General features: G+C 37.9%; 2 protein-coding genes across 6 annotated transcripts in view; one reads left to right on the forward strand and one right to left on the reverse strand.

The window, feature by feature from the left end:
* Positions 1–8,339, reverse strand: part of smchd1 (structural maintenance of chromosomes flexible hinge domain containing 1) — a 42,996-nt gene extending 34,657 nt beyond the window's left edge. The window contains exons 1-15 of the mRNA XM_041967614.1: positions 8,280–8,339; positions 6,537–6,741; positions 5,063–5,138; positions 4,806–4,961; positions 4,641–4,723; positions 4,409–4,539; positions 4,205–4,319; positions 3,699–3,818; positions 3,418–3,581; positions 3,237–3,330; positions 2,930–3,146; positions 2,730–2,844; positions 583–766; positions 253–453; positions 30–143 (exon numbers count right to left, since the gene is read on the reverse strand). Of these exons, the coding sequence (XP_041823548.1) occupies positions 30–143; positions 253–453; positions 583–766; positions 2,730–2,844; positions 2,930–3,146; positions 3,237–3,330; positions 3,418–3,581; positions 3,699–3,818; positions 4,205–4,319; positions 4,409–4,539; positions 4,641–4,723; positions 4,806–4,961; positions 5,063–5,138; positions 6,537–6,692 (1,926 nt within the window). The 5' untranslated portion in view covers positions 6,693–6,741; positions 8,280–8,339. The remainder of the gene's footprint in view (positions 1–29; positions 144–252; positions 454–582; positions 767–2,729; positions 2,845–2,929; positions 3,147–3,236; positions 3,331–3,417; positions 3,582–3,698; positions 3,819–4,204; positions 4,320–4,408; positions 4,540–4,640; positions 4,724–4,805; positions 4,962–5,062; positions 5,139–6,536; positions 6,742–8,279) is intronic.
* Positions 8,340–8,438: 99 nt separating this feature from the next.
* On the forward strand, positions 8,439–24,540 carry mettl4 (methyltransferase 4, N6-adenosine). Of its 5 annotated transcripts, none has more exons than XM_041967615.1 (8): positions 8,439–8,869; positions 9,788–9,853; positions 9,996–10,356; positions 10,646–10,715; positions 12,112–12,286; positions 12,381–12,487; positions 12,564–12,685; positions 20,686–24,540. In XM_041967615.1, the coding sequence occupies exons 1-8, from the start codon at positions 8,498–8,500 to the stop codon at positions 20,937–20,939; spliced, it is 1,527 nt and encodes a 508-aa protein (XP_041823549.1). In that variant the 5' UTR covers positions 8,439–8,497; the 3' UTR covers positions 20,940–24,540. The 5 variants fall into 5 exon arrangements, with proteins under 5 accessions (XP_041823549.1, XP_041823550.1, XP_041823551.1 ...); XM_041967616.1 differs by having other exon boundaries at positions 12,594–12,685; positions 20,686–24,538; XM_041967617.1 differs by lacking the exon at positions 20,686–24,540 and adding an exon at positions 14,126–14,603.
* The last annotated feature ends 1,536 nt before the right edge of the window (positions 24,541–26,076 follow it).

Genomic DNA, 26,076 nt, shown 5'->3' on the forward strand with positions numbered 1-26,076 from the left:
ATATCAAAGCAACATAAGACTTTCCTTACTCTGCATATTTCCACTTGACCTCCAGTGGCAAAGACGTCTCCATCATAACTTCCATAAAGCAAAAACCGAATTATGGTACAGTAATACGTGGACCCTGTTCTCTGTGACTTTATCTGGATGAAGACACAAAGAATATGAAATAAAATAAATAATTCTATACAGAAAGATAGATATACACAGGTTTACTGAGAAACACAAATCACAAGATGAAGAAATTCTCACACGCTGGCCTTCTTTGTATGTTTTGTTGCCCCACTGGATGGAGGAAAACGTTGCCCAGGGATGCTGCATTCTCTTGGGTTGATCTGTTCGTGTTATGGTCTCTCTGTAGCCAACAAACTTCACTTGCTTGTCGTACTTCTGATGACAGTTTTGAAGCCATTGCTGGAACTCCTTCTGAATGTTTCCTCTTTTAGAAATTTTCTGAAAAACGATTGATGAAATTAGAATAACTTTGAATAGAAATATAATGTTAAATTCCAATATGTATCCATCTAACTTCTTATATGATTGTTTCTATTATGAAAGAGACTGAAAAAAGTAAATAGTCACCTGTGCATTAACAATAGGAGTAAAAATGGTGTCCTTGCTTTTCAGTTTCAGCTCCAGTTCCATGAAATGCAGCTTGTTTGTGCTGACCTGGAATCTGCCATCAGTAAAAAGCACCCCTGACAAACGATTGTAGCACTCTGCAGGCGGTGCTTCACTTTTAACGCGTTGAGAGCACCAGTCGAACCTGAATACATCAAGACATCATTTTTTTCCTTTTAGTTACAAAAATAATTATGTATCATGAACACAGAAACAGAAAAACACAAAGAGTGGGCTAAAGAGAAGCAGTCATGACTGTGGACGGCTAGATGAAGCTAAAAGTCAGTGATGAATCAGAAATCTGCCTTTTGCAAGATGATACCTCTCATTTAGTGTAGGTCAAATGAAATGATATATATATAAAAAAAAGACTGCATGAAGGAAACAACCTGCTTTCCAGTCATTGATTATATGGAGTTCATGTCAGAAGAAGGACCTGCAGAGATGGCAGTCATTACCTCGACAGCAAATGCACAGGGGCACACGGAAACTGGTCATTTATCCCATTTCATTCATTTTCAGAATAAGTTATCATCCAAAAAACCAATAGCAAAAAACATGAAAACTCTAAAGTCAAACACTTTATCTCAATATTAACAAATATTACCAGTAAACAGTCCAGATCTCAATCTGAGTTAAAAAGTATGGTGGAAATTTAAAACATTTGGTCCTTGACAAGACTTCAAGCTGTAAAACTGATCTTTCAACTGCTATCAAAGAATAAAAGATTATTGTTTTTTATCGTTGTGGTATTTGCTTTTAAGAATCCCAGCTGTCACAAAAGCCAGAGGACATAGAGCAAAGTACTTATGGTACTCTGTTTTAAGTTTTTTGTTTCATGAGTTCCCTTTTTCCCTTCTATCTGCAACAAAATGACCAAAAATAACATTAATTTCAATCTTTTTTTGGTGTTTTATGAGGCCATAATGTTCATCTGCTAAAATAGTTCTGCACTATATCAATTAATTCTTATTGTGAAACAGCTGAATTGAGTATTAGTATGCACGTATTAGGGGTGTAACAATACAAAACATTGTTCCAAAATCAATACAATGACCATTTATCAAATGCACTTTTATTCTGAAAAGTTCCCCTGGCATATCGTTTTCCATTTATTACTAGTCTGTCTTTGTTAAACTTACTAATTTAAATACCTGAGCTCAGAAATAAAAAAGGTAAAGACATTCTAGTTGCTTTATTTGATTTTGTTATGAATGGAAATTCATAACAATTACCTGAGATATTGATTCATATAAGTCAGCAGAAACCCTAAATTGAACACACACAACCACAGAAACAAAGAGACTCCACACAGCTCTATGTTTGAGAAAGCTAAACCAAGCATGGCTCCCTCTGAAACTGCTGCTGAATTTCTATAAAACCACAACTGAGAGCATTCTCACAAGCAACATCATGGTGTGGTACTAAAGCTGTGCAGCAGCCTTGCAGAAGACAGCATGGTGTGTGGTAGTACACCTGAATTATGTGTATGCAACCCATCTGAAGAAGAAACCCAGCAGCATCATTTTACCCGGTTACACACTGAACTTTCATCATTGGCAAATGTTGATGCTTATCAAGCAGGCTGAAGAACAGAAGAACCCCCCCCCCATGCCACTAGAGAAACTGAGTCCCTTCTATGACTCACAGTGTAAATAACTTTTAGATTTCTTATTATTTCATATTTTATAAATAATACTTCTGTGTGTTTAAATGTCAAAAATGTTATTTTAATGTTGAGACTTATCTGAGATGTAAATTACAGATGATGAGAATCACCAGTCTTAATTTTGTTGTTCCTGTATAGCAGGGGTGGCCAACGTCAGTCCTCAAGAGCCACAATCCTACAGGTTTTTCATGTATCCCTGCACCAACACACCTGACTAAAATTAAGTGGATCCAACAGCCTATAAGGATCTGCACTATGACTCATTAGTTTTAGTCAGGTGTGTCGGTGCAGGGATGCATGGAAAACCTGCAGGATTGTGGCTCTCGAGGACTGACGTTGGCCAACCCTGCTGTATAGCAACAAGTGTCCAAGTGTGTCCAATCTCTTGTAACTGCTGCTTTATGAAGTAAAAATGGCTCCTGATTACAGAAGTACTTACTCTGACACTGTGGTGTAGGGGATGAGCCGCCCATTCCAGTAACATTCAAAGATGTTCCTTCTTGCCTGATTCTGAGCTGCATTCTGAAGTTCACAATCATCATCCTCATCAAGTGCTAAAAAACAAAACAAGATCCATCATGACACCTTAAGCTGTAACTTGTCTGGCTGTGAGGAGTATTCAGTGTCAGATCTGAATACCTTTATCAGAATATGGATCTACGGGGTAGGTCTCCCTGTCGTAGAGGAAGGGATGATATCGAATGATCCCCTCTACTGTGCCTTGGTCGGGGGGAATGGAGGCGCTGAACTCAAACACGTCTGCAGCAGCTTTAATGTAAAGAGTCTGCATGTCGTTTTCCACTTCTCTTAGGTTAATCACACAGGGGCATTTTGAAGGCTTGTCCCGTAAAGTGATCTAATTAATAATAAAAATTATAAGTCCACATATTATTAGCTGAGATACATTACAGACAATCACTGAGACAAACAGAACAAACAGCCTCACCTGAATGTCAAGTTTCTGGAGATTTTCTGAACTTGTAGACGTGCTTCTCAAGTCATTTCCATGACGTCCATGTATGTAATAATGATAGACATGTCTGAAATAAAGAAATATTAGTAATTAATCAATTACTGTAGGCTTTACAAAGAATTAGACAACATGTAATGCAAGCGAGTGAGCTCACGAAAGTTCTACGGTCCACTTATCAAAATCTTGTTTAAGGTAAGTGATGTGTTCTGGCTTGATTCCTGTAATCACAACTGCAGTGAAGCTTTTCTTCCCAGCTTCCTCATCAATGAGGGCGTGGAGGAAGTGCTCTTTATCTTTAACATGTGAAGAATCGCAGGGCTGCAACACAAGACATCACACAGAAGACCAAACTTCCTTGTGAACATCGCAACCATCTTTATTCCAAGAGTCAAATGATGTAATCAGAATAAAAACCTTAAAGAAAAAATTACTTGCCTTCCTATTTAAAATGACCCCACTGAAAATGGCCTCTTTATTCTCCTGTTTTCTCTCAAATTCCTGTTTCGACAGGCTAAACTCATGAACATCTGGAGAGCTCGCTGTTTTCGTTATCATCTAATGAAATAAGAGAAAACTCTTTAATTTTCACAACAAATTTTCAATTAATGAGGGTAAGAACAGGGGAAAAAGCATGAAAAACGACTATAAGCCATTAGAACAGAGAATGCTATGAACACACAAAAGATTATGTAATACTATACATACATATATACACACACACATACACATATACATGATTAGCTGTCACAACCATGATCATTTTATTCATGTCTGCTATCTGACAATGTTCATTTGAAGTAGAATCTCACAATTATATATTAATATATCCCAATATGTTTCATCATTTCATCATCACGGTTATTTATATAATGCTAGGTCATTACAATAATCTTTAAAACTTTGTAAAACTGTTTATGTAATAGCTTTTAACAAACACTTACCTTGACCGACTCCCCAATGAAGAAAGCAGCATGTTTTCCTCCAACTCCAAAGTAGGATATGTCACTGTTGAGACTGCGAGGGACAGGATCAGGGGGAACGTAGCCTTTTGTCTCACTGAGGCAAAAAGGGTAGAAAAGTTATAAATCTGGGTCTATTCAAAGTTAAAGACATATAATATGAAACACATTATTTGGAAAGCCAACCTTGCATATATGCAATCCTTTCTTTGGAATTTAGAGAGTCTGTACACGGCCCAATCATTGAGCTGCTTTGAGGTCATCCCGCAACCATTATCTAGAACGACGATGGCAGGTTTCCCTGTTTTCTCAAACAGCTAGCAAAAAGATGAAGCAATAAGTAAAACACACATTGTGGACATAACATCAATATCAAACTTGCACACAAAAGTTAGATAATAGCAGCTGCAGAACCAACCATCCTAATCTCTATCTTCCTCTCTCCTGTGTTCTTTGCTGTGGCCGAAATAGAGTTGTCCACCAGCTCAGCTAGAGCATAGGCTGGGACAATTAAAACAAAAAGCAGAAAAATGAGTGACCTTCGTAGATCAATGGGCACTGCTTCAATCTTGTAAATACTCACGCAATGATTTCTGGCCATCAGCGTAGTACTCGAATGTCCCACTCTGGATCAGCGTATCATAATGAGGCTCAAACAGGATGTTCTCCTCGGTTGCACCTGATAGACTCTGGTTCTCGTGCTGCAACAAGTAGAGGGTGATACCATCCTGGAGCTTCTCTACAAGAAGGAAAAAGACGTTTAAATTTACTTGTAATTTCATGTTTTTCATTGCTACTTCACTGCATCACATTGTTCACTTTTGCACCAGATTTACTCACCAAACTCGTCATAATCCACAACTGTTCTGTCAGTAGTCACCAACACAAAACTCTCATGTGAACGGATAGAAAATATCTGTTTAAAAAACAAAAGGGAACCATCAATTGACATATATCAAACCTGAAATGATCCCACCGAAAAAGCATCTAAGATGTATTAGCAGTAGCTTAAACTCTACGGCTAAAATCCTCACAAACAACTTTGCACCATTCGTAGGTTACAAAACAACTACAGCAGGACAACTTTCTGAAAGGCAGGATCCCCAATCACATATGTTCATTATTTGCCCTATCGCCACCTATTTTAAATACAATGTCTTCTACACACAGAAGCATTGCGGGTTTCTTGTGGCCCCTATTGTTGCCACTTTCTAGCTGTATGTATATATATGTGTGTGTGTATATATATATATATATATATATATATATATTGTACTATAGATTGTATATAGTTACATATTGTAAGGATTTATTTTTCTTATATATTGTGAGTTTTGCATTGCTAACATGTCCACACTTTCAGAGTAAAGTTGTGTTCCATGAAAGTTAATCATAGCCTGATTAGTTTTTGTTGTGCCACAAAATTCTTGTGGTGAAAGAAAATCCAAAATAGTAATATCACTGTCAAAGCCTAAGGATATGAAGCCACCTTATGGAATGATTAAAATGAAAACACAATCCAAATTAAATTATGCCCAATATTTGAGACTAATTCGCATCAACAGAGTATACATCAGTGGGGTGTGTAAGATTATTCTGATCTGAATCTTACCTTCAAATTGTTAACAATATATACCAGCCAGCCTTTTGAATGACTCTTTGAAAGGAACAGCTCCTCAAGTTCCAGCTTCCTTCAAAGAGCCATAAATCCCATCTCTAACTCTCACATTCCATCTGATGAACTTGTCTGAGTAGTTTCTGTTTCCCTGTTTTCCATTAAGCTTAGCTGTGTGGCATACATGGTATAAAGTGACAGAAACTCCTGCCTCAGTTGTGGAGCTCCCCAACTCCTTCAGTGTTACCTGTGGTTTAGGTATGTTGTGGTATTAGTTCCTTGGTCTTCATACATTTATTTTCATTTCACTTTACAAATTTGGACTATTTTGTGTATGTCCCTTACATAAACTCCAAGGGTCCATAAAAAGTTTGTAACACAAAAAGGGGTGAATACTCTTATAAACCACTGTATGTGACGGCATGGTAACACTGTTACACATGTTTCGGAAAACTGAACCTGCCACAGTGATCTCAACTGCTTATAACAACAATTCAAATCATTTGTCACAAATAATACTTATCTCCTTCTTCTTCTAAATCACCTGCAACCCTCAGCTTAACACATGTTTTTCCCCCCCGTGGGACAAACTGTTATGGCTGTACTGCGTTTTTATCTCTTGTATACCACTGCTGTAACTCAAATTTACGTATTTTTTCCGACCGTGAAAACACCCTTAAAAATGCAAGCCCCACTTGCCTCGTTGAGAGCGTGAAGAAAGCCATTGAAGTCCAAGCCCCCTATTTCCAGCAATTTCTTCAAAGAGGTCCTGTCTTCGAAGCGACGATCATATACAAAGATGGTTTTACTGACTTTTCCTCGCTGCAGAGAGTCTGCAGCAACAGGATGTTGCATTTTCTCAACTTCGCGGTCTTCGTTCAGGAACTGGTTTTAACTAAAGAAGTTGTAGGGATGTTATGCTCGAGCCGTCTGCTCGATCACGTGTCGAGCATGTGACACAGAAGTGTTGCGAGCATTGTCTCAGCATGCCAAAAGTCACGTGATAGACCAAACGAGGCCTCGTTACGTCATCAGCGCGTATCGAGCAGCAAGCGGGATCTTTGAAGGGACCGGGCTTGTCAATCTCTCAGATTCCAAACGCTGAGGAGATCGCGGGTTTTTGAGGAGATTCTGTAGCGATTGTGCGACATTGCATTTTGAAAACAAATTTAGGAAAAGCATCACATCAGCATGAGCTTATATTGAATCACATTTAGCTTTTAGAGATTTGGAGAAAAGACGCCGTTGCCAGAGTAACTGCTGAAGGAGCTCGGAGTATGAGAGAAGGACAGAGCAGGCGGTGCCTTCAACATCACAGGTAAGCATAATTCCCCTTTCTTTATATAGATGTTCTTTTAAATAGCCTTACAAAGAGCAGACTTTAAAGTTAATCATAAACTTCAACCAGAAACATCAGAGGAAACGTCTCAGTCTACAGCTGCAGAGGAAAAACCACCACCTGCAGGACCTTAGACACCAAGCTGGTTTCTGATCACCATCAGCAGAGAATTTAATGTTTTTAAACTTGGTTAATTACAATTTTGTTCTTGTTTTTCTTTCAGGTGCAACCTCTCCAAAGCTGGGGAGGTAGTGTACCAGAAGAGGAGCAGACTGAAGCCTGACATTATTGAGAAAATACGTTTTTAAATAAAAAATTTGACACATCACAATGTTGCCAAAGTTTTTTTTTCTCATAATACATTTCAACATTCAAAGTGTCTTTGTCATTTGCACAGTAAGGAAACAAGTTTCCCTGAACAATGAAAATCTTACTTTGCCATCCAACCTGAATGCCATAAAACATTATAAAATAAAAATAAACTATTTGTAAAAAAAAAAAAAACTAGATAGAAGATAAACAAAAAACTGAGTAAATAATCTATGTACATAAATGTGCAGTGTGCTATAAACTGTTGTACCACATTTAATAACGATCAGCTATACAAAAGAAAACAACTCATGAGGTAGACGATAACACGCATTTGCAATATCTATTATAAATAATAAGACACATAAAACAATAAACAATTTTATTACAACTGTATAAAATAACTAACACAGTCACTATACCCGTTGCACAAACACTCCTTCCCTCATGCCTTCCCACTGAGTAACTACTATCATTACAGATGGTTTACTTAACAATTCTGTTACCTAAACAAATGTTACCTAATACCCCTCCTTGTTATTTATATGAACAACAGAAAATAAATATGCACTCGGATGGTAGATTACGTATCGTTTATTGAACACGTATTCAAAGCTGAGATAGGGATGACAGATGTGAGGTGGCAACGCTGTCCTTCTGATACATCAGACTCCCACAGCCAGCAGATGGAGCTCTTTGGTTTGGTCAAATGATTCAGAACACTAAGCCATTTTCAAGCATTTGGTTCAAAGTTGGCTCGATGATTCATGAGGCCGCGGTTTCACCATCCCTAGTTATCGGCCTTTCTCTCCCACACGCAACTAAACATGTCTTCTTGTTGACAAAACTGTGTTTCTATAGCTTTTACGTCGCAAGCCCTTAAGTTTCATTTCTACGTAACTCTCAGGAATTCATTTTCACACGGCTGTACGGAGCAACGCAAGGGACAAAATCATCCAGCGCAATTTACTTCCGCGAATACAACATTCGCTATCACGCTGCTGAAAATTATATGCGCTTTGTTTTCGGCATCGTTTCCAAGGGAAGCTTGTTGTTTCAGCACTTAGATACGGCTAAGGAAGGGCTTAGCCACAGTGTCAGAAGTCAGTTAGTCTGGCTGCATGCAATTCCTCCTAGCTTAAAAAAAGGCACGATGTCCGTGGTGGTTCAGAGTAGCCTAGGCTATGTTGTGGATGCGCGCTCACTCATTGACCAAAGCTATGTGCGGTGCACCCGCTTTACAGAAACTGAGAAGTCTCACGTCAAGTGCAGTTTTAAAAAGCAATGTTTTCAGATTTTTAAAAGCCATTATAGCCACGGTGCTAGTGCTGATATGGATGAAGAAAACACGAATATGTTGCAAAAAACTGACAAATCATCGAAGGTAATTTATGCTGCAGGAATGTCGTGTCTGGTGATTCTTAGAGGCACGGAGATGCATGGATTTGATAAGGATCTGCTTAATCGAGCTCAGATTGAACAATTGAACACTAACATCTGACGACTCGTTATCATCTAATGAAATAAGAGAAAACTGAACGAAATTTGTACATCACACACACACACACACACACACACACACACACACACACACACACACACACACATATATATATATATATATATAGAGAGAGAGAGAGCCTGAAAGGGAAGGTGAAGGCAACAGTGGTACCAGTGGTCATCGGAGCATTGTGGGTCATGTCCCCCACGCTGGAGAAGTGGCTCCAACAGATACTTGGAGAAACATCAGACATTTCCATTTAGAAGAGCCCAGTCCTAGGAACAGCTAAGATACTGCTAGGACCCTTCACCCCGAGTGGGGTCATTCATAATACCAGGGGACCAGACCCTGCAGTGATCAAATTTCCTTAATGGGTGGGAAGTTAGACCTAGTGATCTTACTAACTGCTTTCACACTGCTATACCACACCTGAGATGGACTAGGACAAAAAACTCTCTATCCCATTTGTAGAAAAAAAATTAGGGTTTCTTAAGCTTCCTCTGAAAAAAGAGGCAATGGTTTACCATTTTCATAATGCTGACCTTGTTGGTGGACCAGGAAAAGGGTTGGCTGTTCTTCCAGAAACCCAAAGTGAACCCCTTAGCCTTCCATATGTTGGCCTTCCTGTCTGGAACCAGGCATTGTTGTGGGAGATTAGTCTCATCAGGGTGCTTGACAATATGAGAGCTCAGTTGAGATATTGCTATGTTATTTGAAGCCTTATTCCATAGATACACATGAAGGTTTTAAGTTAGTCCCGTTTTTCTATTTGACTATGTTTTATTTAAATTTGACTTTCAGAAAAGGAAGAGAAAACGCAGTCAACTGAACCAGGGGGAAATTGATTCACAGGCCTTCCATGAGAAGGTGAGTAGAAACTCAAGCTTTATTCATAACACTGATCATCCTTATTTATAATAATGCATCATTATGTATTTTATAGTTATGTTTTGTCTTCATATTGACTACAAAGGAGTGTCTCTGAAATGTATGTGCTTACACGACACAGATCAGATCTATTGTTCTGGAAGGAACAAAGGCCTTGGTGGATTCAGCACAGACCTTTGGATACCTGAATGGAGAGACAGACACGATGAAAGAGCCTCTTCCTTCCAAAGTGTGCAGCCTTGCAGCTCTTTGTGAGATGGCTAAAGAGCTTCCTCTAGTGGACGTTCAGGAGCAGGAGGAGTCCTCTCAATTACTTGTGACACAGGATGGTTTTTCTTCGCATGTTGACCTGTTCTCTCGGGTGACAGAGAACAAGGAGGACTGGGCTGCAGCAGTTACACTGATGGGGGAGGAATATGTCATACCACCCCACACAGCCTTCCTGCTTTCTGATTTCACAAGAATACAACCACTAATTAGCTGTGAGTATAAGGATGGGAAACACAAACAAAGGTATTATAACTGGGAAAAAAATGTATAAATATTTTTCAAAACATCTTGAACAGATGCCAGTCAAATGTCCCCACATTTTCCGTATTTGCATGCTTCTGGTTATATAACATGAAATAATAAAAAAATATATATATTTTTTGTGATATAAATTTATCAATTTCTCTCACAATAAAATAGTCATATTCACGACTTTATAGAATTTGTCATTTCTCATAGCCCGACAGTGTTTGATGACTAAGTTGCATGTTTTTCACCCAGATGGAAGGCGATTTAACCTCATTGTTATGGATCCACCATGGGAAAACAAGTCTGTAAAAAGGAGTCGCAGGTAAATGGGCATTCACACTTTGTACAAGATTTAAAGGAAAGAGGATAAAGATAGGGATAAAGATAAGACCTTGCTGATCTTAGGAGAGGAAAGTTCCATTTAACATTAGCACATGAAACAAAGAAGGTTGAAGTGGAGAACAAATAACCCAATTATTTAAGATAAGACATTCAAAATCCAACTCAAGGCTAATCTCTTAACATGAAGCAATGTGTACCAGGAGTTATTGGACAGAGTGGATATTACCCAACATGGCATTTTTATTTGGTGATTTGTGAGGCTTAAAATGGTCAAAACAAGACAAGACTACTTTAACGCCTAAAAACATGCTGCTGTGCTCTATGAGAATGTACTGCACATTAGCACTTTGAGCTACAAATGGTGATGCTAAAGGCCCAGTGTGTAGGATTTAAGGATGTTACATGATAAGTTGCAGATTGTAACCATCCAGATGCCCCCCCCCCCCCCCCCCCAAAAACACCACACACACACACACTTCCTGGCATTCTGTAAATTAGTATTCAATTTAGAGTAAAATAAAAATGAAGCCAGGTAAACTTTAAGTTAGGGAGGTGTCACCATTGACAAGATGGACAGACACACCCCTCATCCAAAAAGCTGCATCTATAATACTGATATCAAGGCCTCAAAATGGTACTTTACCAATCAGTAGGTGACCTCAGGGTGGTTATATTTGTTTATATGCAGGATATGATGTTACAAGTCAATCAGAATCAGAAAGGTTTTATTGTTGGGTGCAGTAAAAAAATAAAAAAAACTTAGAGTCAGGTGCAAAAATGGAGCAAAAAGTGCAAACAGACAAACTAACAAAAGACTATTTACAAATATACAAATGTTTTAAATACACAATAAAATAAGATAAAAAATAAAATAAGATAAATAAGTGGGGCTATGAGTTGGACAAGAGAGGAAAGGGGAGGCACCTGGAGGTAATTGGGACACTGCACTGCAGGCTGACAGCTGTAGGCATGTGGTTTTGGTAGAGGATTTCATTCTGAGAGAACATTAAAGTATCTACAAATCATTGTAATGGCAGGTTAAAGGGAATTTTGCAAATCATAATATCGGTAATGCTAGAAGAAGAATCAGGAGGTGTGAGCCACAAGTCTTTGTACAACATTTTGTGTTGATTTGTTCATTAGATGTAAACTGTGATCTACTCATGATGCTAGTAAAAATTCACTAATTAGAAAAAACCAGCATGATTATCCTAATGTGTAAATCATCCTGTATTATTTAAGGTGATTCTTTTTTTAACCACGAAAGTAAACCTTGTGGCTGCAGCAAAGTAGTAGTGCTGAGAGTTGAACACATGAGCAAAAATTTGTGTTAATGATAATTGTTTTAACACTAATTATAATGTTTCTCAATGAAGATACAGTTCATTGCCCTCATCCCAGCTGAAACGGCTCCCAGTCCCCCTGCTGGCATCTCCAAACTGTTTAGTGGTTACTTGGGTGACAAACCGGCCCAGCCACCTGCGCTTTGTCCGTGATGAGCTGTATCCACACTGGGGTGTACAGGTTGTGGCTGAATGGTTCTGGGTCAAGGTACAGGACATCTAACTGATATATCTGTTTGAGCATGGCAGTCTGACCAACTGGGGTCATTCCAACTGTTACAAGGGGTCCTCTTCCCTTTCAGGTCACCACATCTGGAGAGTTTGTGTTTCCACTAGATTCACAGCACAAGAAGCCGTATGAAACGCTGGTTCTGGGTCGATATCGTTCTTCTGCCAATATCTCCATAAGGTGTGAGATAATTGACTTCTATATGTGTCATATTTTGTGCTATTTATGGAGTAACCCTTGAGTGGAATATATCCAGGTCTTATTTAAGACTTACGTTTTGCTTCAGCACCTCAGAGATACCAGAGGTTCCCATAGAAGATAAGCGGTTGATCATCAGCGTCCCCTCAGCCCTCCACTCCCAGAAGCCCTCGCTATCAGGTAAATGCTGAGGCAGTGTTTTTGTTGTTCTTGTGCCACCAGAGGGCAATGCTGCAACATCATTGATTGTTATCTTGTTTTGCAGCAGTGATAGGATCTAAGTGCTGTAACTGCGTACCGTCAAAGTAATGGCTCTAGGCCTGAGTCAGTTCTTGGAGTTTGTGTGGAGGAAAATCGACATTATTCACGCAAGCTCAAAGTAAACGCACCATTGATTTTGTTCAAGATGACAAAAGTTACTACAAGCTAACTAATGAGATGGTTCCTTTGGATGGAAAGACAACATAATAAAGTAATAAGATTTACAGTGATTATAGAAGAAATCAAACTTGTTTCCACAGCAGAAACTTGCAGACTGGAGGAGAGAAATCAGCTTAAAACAACATGCTGGATTTTTTTTATTTTTCATAATAACAGGTATTTGACCCCCTGGCAGGTTTGACTTGACAAAGTGTGAACAGTTGCTGCTCAAGTGTCAAATTCATCCAGTTCTCTCGCCCTGACTCCAACATGCACTCTGTTACTTAGAATCAATGTAAGACCTTGACAATGAATATGCAGGGACTATGAATAAGGGAAGCTTGACGTCATTTCGCTCCCTCTCAGGGGATCACGATTTATTGTGCAGTATGAAGAGCAAAACACAGCCGGTGTTTGCTGGTGCCATTTCAGCAGCACAGAAAAGCCCCTGTCTCATAGAAGTAGCCGGATATTGTTAAAATGCATTGATTTAAATCATAATGATGCCTCCATGGAGCTGTGATACCATAGAGATTAAGTAGATTAGGAAACAGATTGTGTTTGGTCTCCATGTAGGATTCTTTGTTGATGGCAAAGCCTCCCAGCAGGTTGATTCAGAACTGGTTTGTTTATTCCACTTACTTTATTTGCTGATGTGGATGGCTTTCTTGTAAAGTGATTCTTGTACTTCTTAAAATATTACTGGTATTTTGGTGCAATAGGTTACTCATAATGTAGGAAAATGGCTGCATTGACAATCAAGGACAAAATCATGGGAAAGCCTTGAATTGGGGCACTTTTTCATTAATTGTGTACAAATTATTACTGTTTAATAGCCAGATTGAGCAGCATCTACTCTGTGTTACAACTCTTTAGTAACTTTGCCTGTTTTTGTTATTCTGCAAGAGGCATTAAAGCTCTGTCTGCTGTGGGTGTGTCTCATATTTGACAATGTGGTAACTGTAAACCAATCCCCAGTCAAACAATCAAAACATTTTGATTCAGCTTAGGCAGAAGAGTTCATTTATTTAATTACTTTGACATATGGCAGAGGGTTAAAGGATGTTTCTTTTTTATCTTGCAAGAGATAATCCAATTCCTAGAAACACCAGAAATGGTGCAAAACCTCCAGCATTATCCCGCCTGAGCTTTCATTCCCACATATCAAGCTATCACCCCTGTAATTCTGCCACTTTCCAGGATTGAGCCTGTCAGGTCTGCTCGAGCCAGTGGGCAGCTTTGGTGGCACAAAGCCACAACTCTCGAGCCCACAGCGTTGAGACACTCTGACACACTTGTGTCAGATTAAGCTCTGTCACTGACACCCTTGGTTGCCATGGAGAGATAAGAGACAGCATTACTCTATTGCTGGATGGTCAGGCTGCAGAAAAAAAGGGGTTCTCAGAAGACATATATTGATTTACTAATAAGGTCCAGTTAATTTTTAAAACCTGATCCACGTTTGGATCACAATATGAGTGTACTGTAATTGTAAATTAAAACGCCCTTTTGCCTCAAAAAACCCACAGAAGTGTGCAACACGGTTGAAATCAAAGCACTGCTGTAAAGTACTCTTTGATTAACATTTAGATAATAATACTGATTACAAGTATTTTGAGGTCCGCTGCACAAATATAAAATTTGTGTTGGGTAAAAATGCTATTCCTGACAAAAGTTGTTTTTAGTGGGTTCACTGCAACACACAATGGTTTATTATATTATTGTACTAAATAAAATGACTTTAAACTTTGGCACACTGTTAGTCCTACACTTTTTTGCATAAAAATGCACTTAAAATGGCAAAACAACCTTATTGGCAATGCATTGATTCTGAGGACTTTTCTAGTTTTTTCTAAGATAAATTTGTATGCACTTAACCATCAGAACTATAACTGGGATTTATTTCAGAGAACATGGGTGAAGATTTTCTCTTTAACTTATGTCAGTGTTCAGATTTTTTACTGTAGTCAAATAATTTTTAGTCATCAAAAGAGAGAAGTGTATCTTCTTTCTCTATGCAGTTCTCCATAACAGATGAATGGTTTTTTAACTATACCCTTCAAATTAACTGGAAAGCCACCAGCTCCCTAAATGACTCCAGTACAAAATTCCTGAAAACTGAAGCAGCTTATTTTTATCTTGTCAACAGTTTGTACATCACCAATACAAATGTCAGTCCAATATTTACTTTTTAGCTGTTTGTATTCAGTAGGAGACACAGAATGACCTGACGCCTTCAGTTTCTCCAGAACTGGCTGTCATCAGAGATATAGCTGGTCAGAGTAGTTTTTTTATTTTCATTTCTGTGACAGTTCAGAAAGCTATAAACATATTATAACATCATCTCGTCATACACGTTTGTAACAATTACATAAAACTTCAAATAAAAAATATTAAGTTATTGAGGGGCAACAAAAATGAAACATTTTCCTGTGGGCTAGTGTTTAGTCTTGTGGGTCTGTGCAGAGGAACTAGAAAAGTTCTTAATACTATTTTAATAACTAATTTTAAGTGTTGTATGAATGCTTTTGGGACTTTTTCATAGCAGGTGACTGTTATCAGCACCTCTAATGTCACCAGATTTAGATTGAATGCATTTAAAACATGCAGATATCTGGTCCTGAGAAGATATTTGAGTGTTACTAAATTTGGATGAGTAACCACACAAACACATATGCATGCACAATCAGAAACATAGACATGATTGTTTTGCATGTATCATACAATAACCCTCCACTGACATCTCTGTGTTAGGGTTCAGACGGAACAGTGTTATTCTCCTTTCTTGAAAGGAAATCTAATTGGTTCCTTTAGTTGATTTTTTTTAGTGACCATAGCTTCTAATGATGAGTAGCCAGCTGATCAGGGCACATTTACTCATGAATATAAATGGAAGAATACCAGAACAGTAAAGAGACTATGACAGCTTATTCATTTGACTTAGTTCTCCTATCATTCATTATTCTAATAGTATTAAATGGAGACAGCAACGCATCACACTTTGGTGCAGACATTCATCACCACAAGGCATTCAGTGTAAGCCTGAAATAAGATTTGACTTGAAAAGGCTCTAACTTGAATAATATTCTTCACTTAAAAGAAACAATGTGATATTTACTGTATGTGGAATCATATCCAGTGACTGGTTATATAACAGAATAGTCAAACAAAGTTTGCTATAATGTTAGAAAAGATGCATAAAAAGATTAAAAAATGTCAGGAGCTTTATTAAAACGAAGATAATCCTGAATGTTGTTGGGCATTAGAAAGATATGTACTGTGTGTCGTCAGTATAACAGTATAAACTTCTGTTATCCTAAATGATAATGTGTCAGCTACAACATTAAAACCACTGACAAGTGAAATGAGTTACACTTATTTTCTCTTTACACTGTCTCCTGTCAAAGGGGGGATATTAGGGAGAGAGTGAAGATCAAGTTATTGACATCCATAGGCTGGAAGCAGGAAGAATTGAAAAGCATAAAGGTCTGAGAGACCTTGACAAGGGCTAAATTGTGATGGAATGATGACAGGATCAGAGCACCCACAAAGCATCAGGTCTTATGTGGTGTTCCCAGGATACAGTGGTTATTATGTACAAAAAGTGTGAGAAAGAAAGGACAAGCAGTGAACCAGCAGTAGGGTCATGAAAAAAAGAGAGAGACTCATGAAGTGTGATATCAAAGGATAACTATTGTCACAGAAATTGCTCAGACAGACAGGTGTCAAACTGTGAGGCTTGCAGTGATTAGACTTTCCACCATGAAGAGTGCCTTCTGTGAAGTTAGGCTGCTCTGGTGGGTCTCATTTTCCTTTGTATCATGTGACAGGCATATTTAAAGAGGTTCATTTTATTTATTTACCTGGAGAAGAGTTGGCAGGACCAAGCACTGTAACATTAAAACTAATTTAAAATACTTATTTGGCAAATATGGACCCCTGTACCTTTTTGTGTCACAGACGACCTGACGAAGTCTCACTAAACCCACTGTTGTGTCCTTTATGTTGTGTAGAAGGTGTGCAGAATTGTCAGTCATGTTCAGCAGCATGTGCAGCATTATTCTCTGGACAATCAGCTCCAGTGGCTCTACAGTTATCCCCAGTACAGAAACAGCCTTCTTGATCAGCTTAAATTTCTGTAAGTCTTTAGCTCTGACGCTGCTGCCCGAACACATGGCTGGAAACAGATTGCACTTTCCACAACAGACTTATAGAAAAAAATGCAATATTTTGTGCAGACATTAAAAGATCTTAGCTTCTACAAGAGGTACAGTCTGCTCTGTTCATTATTATATATGGTCTCAGGGTTACATTTCCAGTCTGTTTTGTCGTCCAGCTGAGCTCCCAGGTACTTTTAGTCCTCCACCACCTCCACCTCTTCACCCAGGTTAGAAGTAAGCTCTGCTCACTGCTGTTCTGCCTAAAATCCACAATCATCTCTTTTGTTCACGTTCAGTATTAGGTGATTTTTTTTTCTGCATGAAGTGATTGACCACTTTCCTGTACTCAGCCTCATGTCTATAACTGATATTCCCCACAACTGCAGTCATTTGAGTATTTTTGCAGATTATAGGATTTAGAGTTGTACTAGAAATCCGACGTGTACAGTGTGAAGAGAAATAGTGAGATTACAGTCAGAGAAGTCAAAGCAAATGTTAATAAATTGTACTATGATGTGACAGTCTGCATCCTCCCGGGAAACATTGGGTCCTGTCATTTATTTGGATATTATTTTAAATTTTATTTTATATATTGGTATCCTCTGACCACATTAACTGCTCTCAACAGGATCATGCACCCTGCTAAACTACCTAAATTATTTGTAATGGTTTGAAAAACAGATCAATAACTGAAGGGTGTGGACTTCAGATTCCGAAAAAATTCAAATGTGAAAAATATAAACATGTCTGATCCACGTAAGCCCCCTGCCACAGCTTACAAGTATTACGGATCAGCCTTCTAATATCACAGAGCACCTTCAGAGGTTTTTTGCAGTCCATAGCTCTATGTATGCCTTTAACAAGGCAGACAAATACAATATTAAGTGGTTTTAAGGTACAATTAAAACCACCAGGACAACGAGTAGTGCACTAAGAAAAGCATAAAGTACACATCATGAACTGAAATGATGGTGCATAATTAGTTTGCTAACACTTTGTTAATCCTGCAGAGAATAAGAGTCTGCAAAGCAGAATTTCTAAGACTCAGTGTGTCACTTGTTGAGACAGTTTTCTTGGCAGAATGTTGACACACTGTCCCATTTTAAAGTTAAGAAGATAATTAGACCTTTAATCTCTTTTCGACTTGGGAGCTGAGTCACCACTTGAAGATGAATTAGTCGCAGAGCTGCATGTTTGGCCTTTCCTCACTGTGGCTCTGTCTCTGTGACGTACATAGGAAGAAAATGAAAGGTTGGATCAGGTTTGGGATCATACTTTTGAGCTCATTAACTCTCAGGGTGTTGGCTAAGTGTCAGAGTAGCATAGAGGACTGAGGAAGTGAAACATAACTGTCAGGTGTGCCTCTCCTGGAATATTAGCACTTATAGAGCCAAGGTCACTGTCGAGGCTCCACATTGAAAAAACTGCCTATTACAGGGTGACAATGAAAGAACTCACCCAAGACATTATGGCATGTAATGGGAGTACTCTCACCTCACAACATTCAGTGTATTAGAAAAAAAATTACAGGACTTTATCTGCATATCACTGAAAGGCAAATTAAGAAAAACACATTCAAAGTAAAAAAAAAAGTTTATGTGTTCTTGAAATATTAATATTGCAAGCCAAAGTATCAGCATCAGCAGGGCAGCTGCAGAAAGTGTTGACGTTGGCTGCTTTTCATCACAGGAACATGAACAAGAAAGACATTGTAGTCAACCAGGGTGGGAAATTATCACCTACCACCAGCCAAAAACCTGATGAATTATCAGTCACACTGGTAAACAGGGAATCCAACGAACAATGTAATCCTATTTCTGAAAGCCAGTTGTATAAAACATAAAGAATAAGAATTCACAAATCTAGTCTGTAGTTGGAGTAGCCAAATATTTATCAAAAGTTTAGTGTTATATTGTCAAAATCTGATTAAAAGAGGGGAAAAGAAGATTGTGTGAAGGTGTTTTTGTTAACTTCATTAGAAGTTTTTATAGTACGGTGACTTAACTTTTTGGGACCAGTCTTATTGAGGTTTATAGGATACAAATTAGAGTTTAGTTTGTCTGCCAACAAAAGATAGAAGTCAATGCAATGTCCTAATAAGCTACACAAGCCTGGGTGTATGAGTGTGAGTGTACTTGTGACTTTGGGTGTAGCAGATTGTTAAACTTTGATGTTAAATACCCTCAACGGTTTGACCTTAATTGAATAATTCATTTATATTGTGTATATGTGTGTCAACTGACTGTCGTTATGCGTTTGTAAAGAGATACATTCATTCATTGCATGTCTGTTTTCAAATCAGGACAGAGGATGTTGAAATACCACAAAGTGATGTATAATATAAAAAAGCAGCTTGTAGAATTTATAATCTACCAGCCAAAGTGGCTTCTGGAAGAACAAGTTTATTTCTAAAACTGAAGTTTCTGACTTCAAGTGCAGCACTTAAAGTGAGAAAAGAGACACAATCTATGAATCTATGAATTTGAGAGTAAAACAGTAACAAGGTGGACTGAACTGACATGGTTCGTTTCAGATACTATTGGATACTAGTATGTAGTTTTTGAAAGAGCTGAAATATGTTTGTCTTGCTTCTGATAAGTTGTTAGATACAGAATTAAAGTAAGTTGTATGTAGCCCCACGTGGCAGTGTTTCAAGGCCCTATTGAAGTTTTTTAATATGCAAAGTCCTGCAAAAGGCGCAGCACCTCACAAAATTTGCAAAAAAAAGTGTCCACCCTTAAAAAATACTCATTATACTAGGGGTAAAAAATAGAGCAATGACCAACATATTTGTAAGCATAAAACCAAGTGGACAAAAATAGACAACAAGACAAATGTTCTGTTAATCCATCCTGATCATCAATCACATGACTATTATTGTGATATTAGCTTTTCATAAGTCTCAGTTTCCGTTGTCCTTCCTACTCTCTGACTCCTTCTAATTAACACAAGTTGGGATTAGACTGTTTTACCCTGGTGATCATGTGCTCTTTCTAAAGTAATCCTTTTTGTTTTATTGTCTCTTAAAATTTGACTGGTTTTCTGGTATTGACATCTTGTTGCAGACTGTTCTGTAGTTCTGGTTGGGGTGAATCAACAATATCAGCTGCTTATCTCAATGAATCAACCTTCAATGATTGGATTGCAGTGGTGAATGGAAATTTAATTTGATTTTGCATAATTATTCAAAATGTAATTAAAATTCTCAATGCATTTAGATGGAAACCAGGCTAATGTTTGCTATAAACTGCATCCTCAGATGCACGTAATGTGTGTCTAAAAGTTTTGGAGACAAACTAATGGAAATGATCAAAATGTGAATACCTAGGATCATAGCAAAGGCCTTACTAAATTATTCTGCCATAGACCATAGTTTTTTGGGGGTTTTTTTTTGTTTGTTTTTTTAACTGTTGCGCTTTGACAGACATAGTGAAGTCAGTCAGCTGATCAAAGCTGCTCTTTGTAAATTATTTGGCATTTTTTAGCTCTTATTTTTGTGCTCTGTGTGTAGATTGCAGTGGATTGGTTTGGGTAACTGTATATATAAAACAAGTCCTGAGTAATTTCCTCAAGTGTGATCATTTATATTCTCATCCTCAGAGGTGCTGAAGCCATATGTTGGAGCTGAAGCCAAGTGTTTGGAGCTGTTTGCCCGAAATCTTCAACCTGGATGGACCAGCTGGGGCAACGAGGTGCTAAAATATCAGCACACAAGCTACTTCACTGTGACACCTGCAGATGATCAAGCAAATGCCTCTAAAGATGACTGTACAGACAAATCTGATCTCACACAAGGGTTCAGTTCACCTGGAAAAACCTGTCCTCCTCATCACTGCGCCTCAACTATGAACTAATGACTGATGTTCAACACTTGTCGCATCAGTTTCTCACTGTGTTTAATAAAGATTCAGCACCAAAGTTTGCTTTTGCAGCTCCGTTTGATCTGTAATCTTCATGCAAGTATAAACTTTGATTTCTTTTTTTTTTTTTTGTTCAGGGTACATTTTAAGGTGGTGAAACACAAGTCTGATGATGCAGTCGGAGAGATGAAAGAGCATGTTTGTGCAGCTGTTTTGAACCCAGCTACTTCCACACAGCAATCAGACACACAACACATGAGAAGTCACTGGCAAAATGTGGGTCTTAATGATGATCAAAGTATTTCTATTTTTATTTATTCTAGGCTGTTTTGAGCTGAATTTCTAAATATTTGCTTCTCTGGATGAAAGAAAGATTTTCACACATATTAGCTTGCAAGTGCTTTAAGAAGTTTTGCTTAAAGATTTTCTACTTGGACACACAATGGTGTATCATCTACTGTTCCCTTGTACTGTCAAGGACATCTGGGCAATTTGGCCCTTAATTCTCCTCTTTGCCACTGAACGATGTGCTCTTCTGTGTCACACCTCCAACCTGCCTTCCCTTGTTGGTCGGGGCTTCTCTAATGAGTCTGGTGGTGGTGTTGTGTGGATGAGCAGGGCTACTTCTGAGGAAGATGAGGATGAGTTATGGCCACTGTGCCACAGCGCACATCATAGCTAATGAAGCCAGAATGTGACTCCAGTAGAATCACTTAGATAGCTTTTCATGCTGTCTATCACAGCAGATATTACCTTGACATGTATAGGATATAAAGTAGAGACATGCTTTGTTTTGGATTGTTTTGAATTGTCTCATTATGCCATTTTAGAAGAAATTACAATTAAACATGCTACAATTAAGCTATGAACATGCTGACAAAAAGATTGCAGGTTTAAATTATTTAAATAGTTTTCCTCTCTTTTTAGTTGGTGTGTGATATAAGAAAAATGGGAAGTCCTTTAAAAATATATACTATATTGTGCATAATTAGATGATCCATATTAATGTCACACACAAATTTTAAGCCATTTGATCATCACCTTTTCCAGCTTGTTGGTAAGTCAAGCTCTGCACCTACAGCATTACCGATGCTATCACAGCTAACTTCTTTTGGAGGCCCCATAGTTGGCTGTGTCGGATCTGAACCCCTCTTCCCACATGTAGCTGACACTTAAAGATACTAATTAAAAAAACTTTGCCCACAACCATACATATTAAGGCTGGCTGAAGTTCTACCCTGATTGTGATCTAGCAAATCTTGTTAAAATCCAGCTGCTTTAAAAGGGTTTTTATTTTAAATCCTGAGCTTTGATGAATAATAAATTAAGTCTGGAAGGTGCAGCATATGCTCCATAGCGATGATGGCTCCAAGAATGTGCATATTGAATGTCAGTGTGCCATCAAAATGAGTCAGAAGCATGGAGTTTAAGTGTTGCTTTAAAGACCAATAGTTTTCTGGTAAAAAAAAAGAAGTTATTGTCCATCTGAAAAGTTCAGTCTTCCTAAGACCCTCCTTCTGTGTTTGATGTCATAGCCAGCAGGCAGGCATAATGCAAATCTGTATTTCTTCATGGTGATGAATGTAATATAAAAAAAATAGTCTGAACTGATTAGATGTTTCAGGCAATAGTGCCTTAAGGGAGAAATAAAACCCTTTGTTGTGGATGTTGTAATTTATGGACTGATTATATTTCACACATTGGTCATTGCATCAGCAAATAGTGATGTCAAGAAAGCATAACTACCATTTATACCATGACTTGAGTTACGTTGGCTATCTTCATTCATTCAACAGACTGTGTGACTAGTGGAAGAATTACACCGCTGCAGCAGAGGTATAGCACTGGGAGTTGCACAGTATATATAATTTATGTCAGTTTTACACACACAGACACACACACCAAAAGAAAACACATTCAACAGTTATAATGTTTTTGTATTTCTTTTTTGTATTACTTGCAGCATCTTTTTTTTTTTTTTTTTTTTTTTTTTAATACTCTTTAGTAATACATCCTGCAAAAATCGGGAGATGCACAACTGGCTCGAAGACATTAAAGAGACCAGGGTTAGGGAATTATGATATAAAATGTGGGGTGTTTTTTTCCATGCTTGACACAATCTGCAGCAACAAGGCAGAAGCTCAGACCAATCAGAGACCTTCAGTGGCAGCTACATATGAATGGATCTTAGAAGGGATTCTCAATAACTCCTATTCACCACCTGGCTCTGCTTATAGCTTGTAGTGCTTTTTATATTTTTTGGATGATGTTTTGATTTTGCTCTGTAAAGCCCTTGGATTCATGCTGAAATTTTAAAGGTGTTATAAATAAAGTTGAGCTGAGTTGAGCTGATCAACTGCTGATTGTGATTCATGCAAAAAAACTTTATTACCTCATCTCATCCATGCTTAAAGAGCATCGCAGTGTGTTTTCAGCTCCTGAATGAAGCTGAAAACACACATTGAATCTCTGCTTGTTTTTTTAAGTCACTTCAGCAGAATACTCTAAGAACTGAATATTTAAACTGATTCGATCTCATTAAAAAATCAATATATGCACACAGTTATATGCTCTGTCATTCTTATTAGATTACATTTGCTGAATCAATCTAATCGAATTAAAGCTCCAGTTACTGAACTTTTATTTAATTTCATTTAAGTTAACTTGCATGCATTAAAAGTAAAGATCAAGTGTCTTTTGTGAGATTGCGGTAAAGAGGTACTTGACAGTGTCAATCAGGTCTTCAAGGATTTCTTCTTGTTGTCTCTGTTCCCATAGAAACAACAGACAATCAAGGAAAAGATCCTTGAATTTCACAGCTAACACTCCTTTGTGAAACTCGCCATAAATCATTACATTAAGGCAAACAAAGTTGTCTGGATGACGCATGTTTCTGCCTTTGGCTTTTCCCTGACATTTTCCCTCCCAGAGTATGATCTTTATCATCCTTTGGGTTTACAGACTTTGCCAGCACTTCACCTGCAAATATTAAAATCTTTTTAAGGGTTTTCATAATCTATTTTTTAGGTTTCCAACTTAGATATAGCAGCTATGAATAAATCTGCTATTGCTTTTGTCTCTTGGATACACAAGAGGATCAAATGTAAAAAACTGCAGGTTATAGTAAAGCATTTCTAAAACCTGCCTCATCATATTATTCAAAATATTATTTTTCTCCTCCTTTGTTCTCCTCTTTCACTAATACTTATTTGCTATCACTCAGCATCCTAGGCTTTGTAGTGGGTCTCTAGAAGGCTACAAGAATGAAGTCATCATTTCTCTCGCAGGCGCCAGTGAAAGCAAAGAGCCCTGTCAAACTAAAGATGAAGCACCAGCACAGAGATCTGGTTACCCTTTTCCCCGAGTTTCCTCTGTTCCTGAAGTCAGAACTGGTCAGAAAATTAGTTTGTTTTAAATGTCCAAAAGTGATTGCTGTATCACTCATTTCTTCTTGTATTGGTTGCTGTTGAGCTAACTATCATCTTCACATGAAATCATTAATGTGGGAACCGCCTATGTATGATGACACAGCTCTGCCTGGTTTGGCGTCTGTATGAGTTTTCATTTTCTGACCTAGGCATAAATTGTCAGATTATTTTGTACATATTTTGGACATTAAACACTACAGTTTTCATTTGCGACAGGAAAGCTGTGTGAATGGTTTGTTTCAAGAGATACTGTGAAGTTCCTGGAAAGAACTAATGCCTTTGAGGATCGTGTTTCGTATCCTTTTGAATTGCTTTTATTTCATCCTTCTGGGGATGTGATTTGACAGTATTTTCTCAAGTAAGCACAAAGAAAGGAAAACATTCTCTTTAAAACCATTGCTTCAGTTTGTATTCCTGTGAGAACAACCAGTCTCATGTGCTGATTAAAGTTGGCAAACTGAGGCTGACTTGATTGCATTTTTTTTAATTCCTCTTCTTTCTTCTACTTTGCTCTTATTGACCACACATATTGACTGCAAGCTGACCAAACAGAGTATAGTCTGCTTTATTTCAAGGAGTCTTTGACAAGACAGGATCTGTGGGTTTTAAATGAGAAGTGGCAGATGTTAATTAAAGTACAGTATGGGAAAAATAAGTTCATGAGCACTGACCATGTGAATCTGTAGTGGGCCCCAGAAATAAAATTATTATTCTACTAATGTAATATCATTAGGCATTAGACATCATTAAACACATCAAGGATATATTTATATGATAGATATAACATTTAGTTGCATTTATCATTGGTTTATTATCTCACTGTCAGCTACACTGTGGAGACTTGAAAAGTTGAACACATTACCACTCAAAACATCTGATATACATAGAGGTGCAGCCTCTGATGTATATTCCAAAGTCAAATGACACTTAAACCTTAGTGTTGTGCTGTGACCATCTGCCAGCCAATCAGATGCAAGTTTAGCAATCCGGGCATGAATATTTTTTTTTATTTTCCAACATTTTTTACACACGAAGCAGGAAAAACAAAACAAAATTTTAAATAGTCATAACTACTGATCCAGGTGCATGCATAGTTGGCATCCTCAGTCCTAGTTACTGAATTTGGGTCGCATGCTGTCAACAGCAGAAGGACCTGGTGAACCCACATAGACTGGTGAGGATGACGAAATTAAGGTCACGCAGGTCTTCGGCACAAGCAGACATGGAAGCTGTGAATTACCTTTTAAATCTCCAAACAAATCATACTGTGTGCACTCTGTACAAAAAAGCATAGCTTCATTTTATTGTTTAAATAGATTATACACTCACTGTCCACTTTATTAGGAACACCCGTTTAATTGCTTGTTAACATAAATAACTAATCAGGTAGTCACATAGCAGCAACTCAGTGTATTTAGTCATATAGATGACTTCCTGAAGGTCAAACTAAGCATGGAAAAGAAAGCAGAAAAAGAACATTTAAGCTTGTTACATTCCTTGTTACATACTTTTCGTTCTGAATGTGGCAAAAACAAGAACAAGCTCACTTTGGCCTGGTTATTTCAAACTTCACGAGGACTTTTGTCCATGGTGAGGTAGGATTTTGTTCAGGGTGGTGAAGGTGTCTTTATATGCCACATGGTTGCATAGATTTCTTACTTTCTTACCAACTTGACCATCTGTTCCTTAAAACTTTCCATTCA

The sequence above is a fragment of the Melanotaenia boesemani genome, chromosome 18 (genome assembly GCF_017639745.1).
Source record: "Melanotaenia boesemani isolate fMelBoe1 chromosome 18, fMelBoe1.pri, whole genome shotgun sequence".
In the NCBI taxonomy this organism is placed as follows: Eukaryota; Metazoa; Chordata; class Actinopteri; order Atheriniformes; family Melanotaeniidae; genus Melanotaenia; species Melanotaenia boesemani.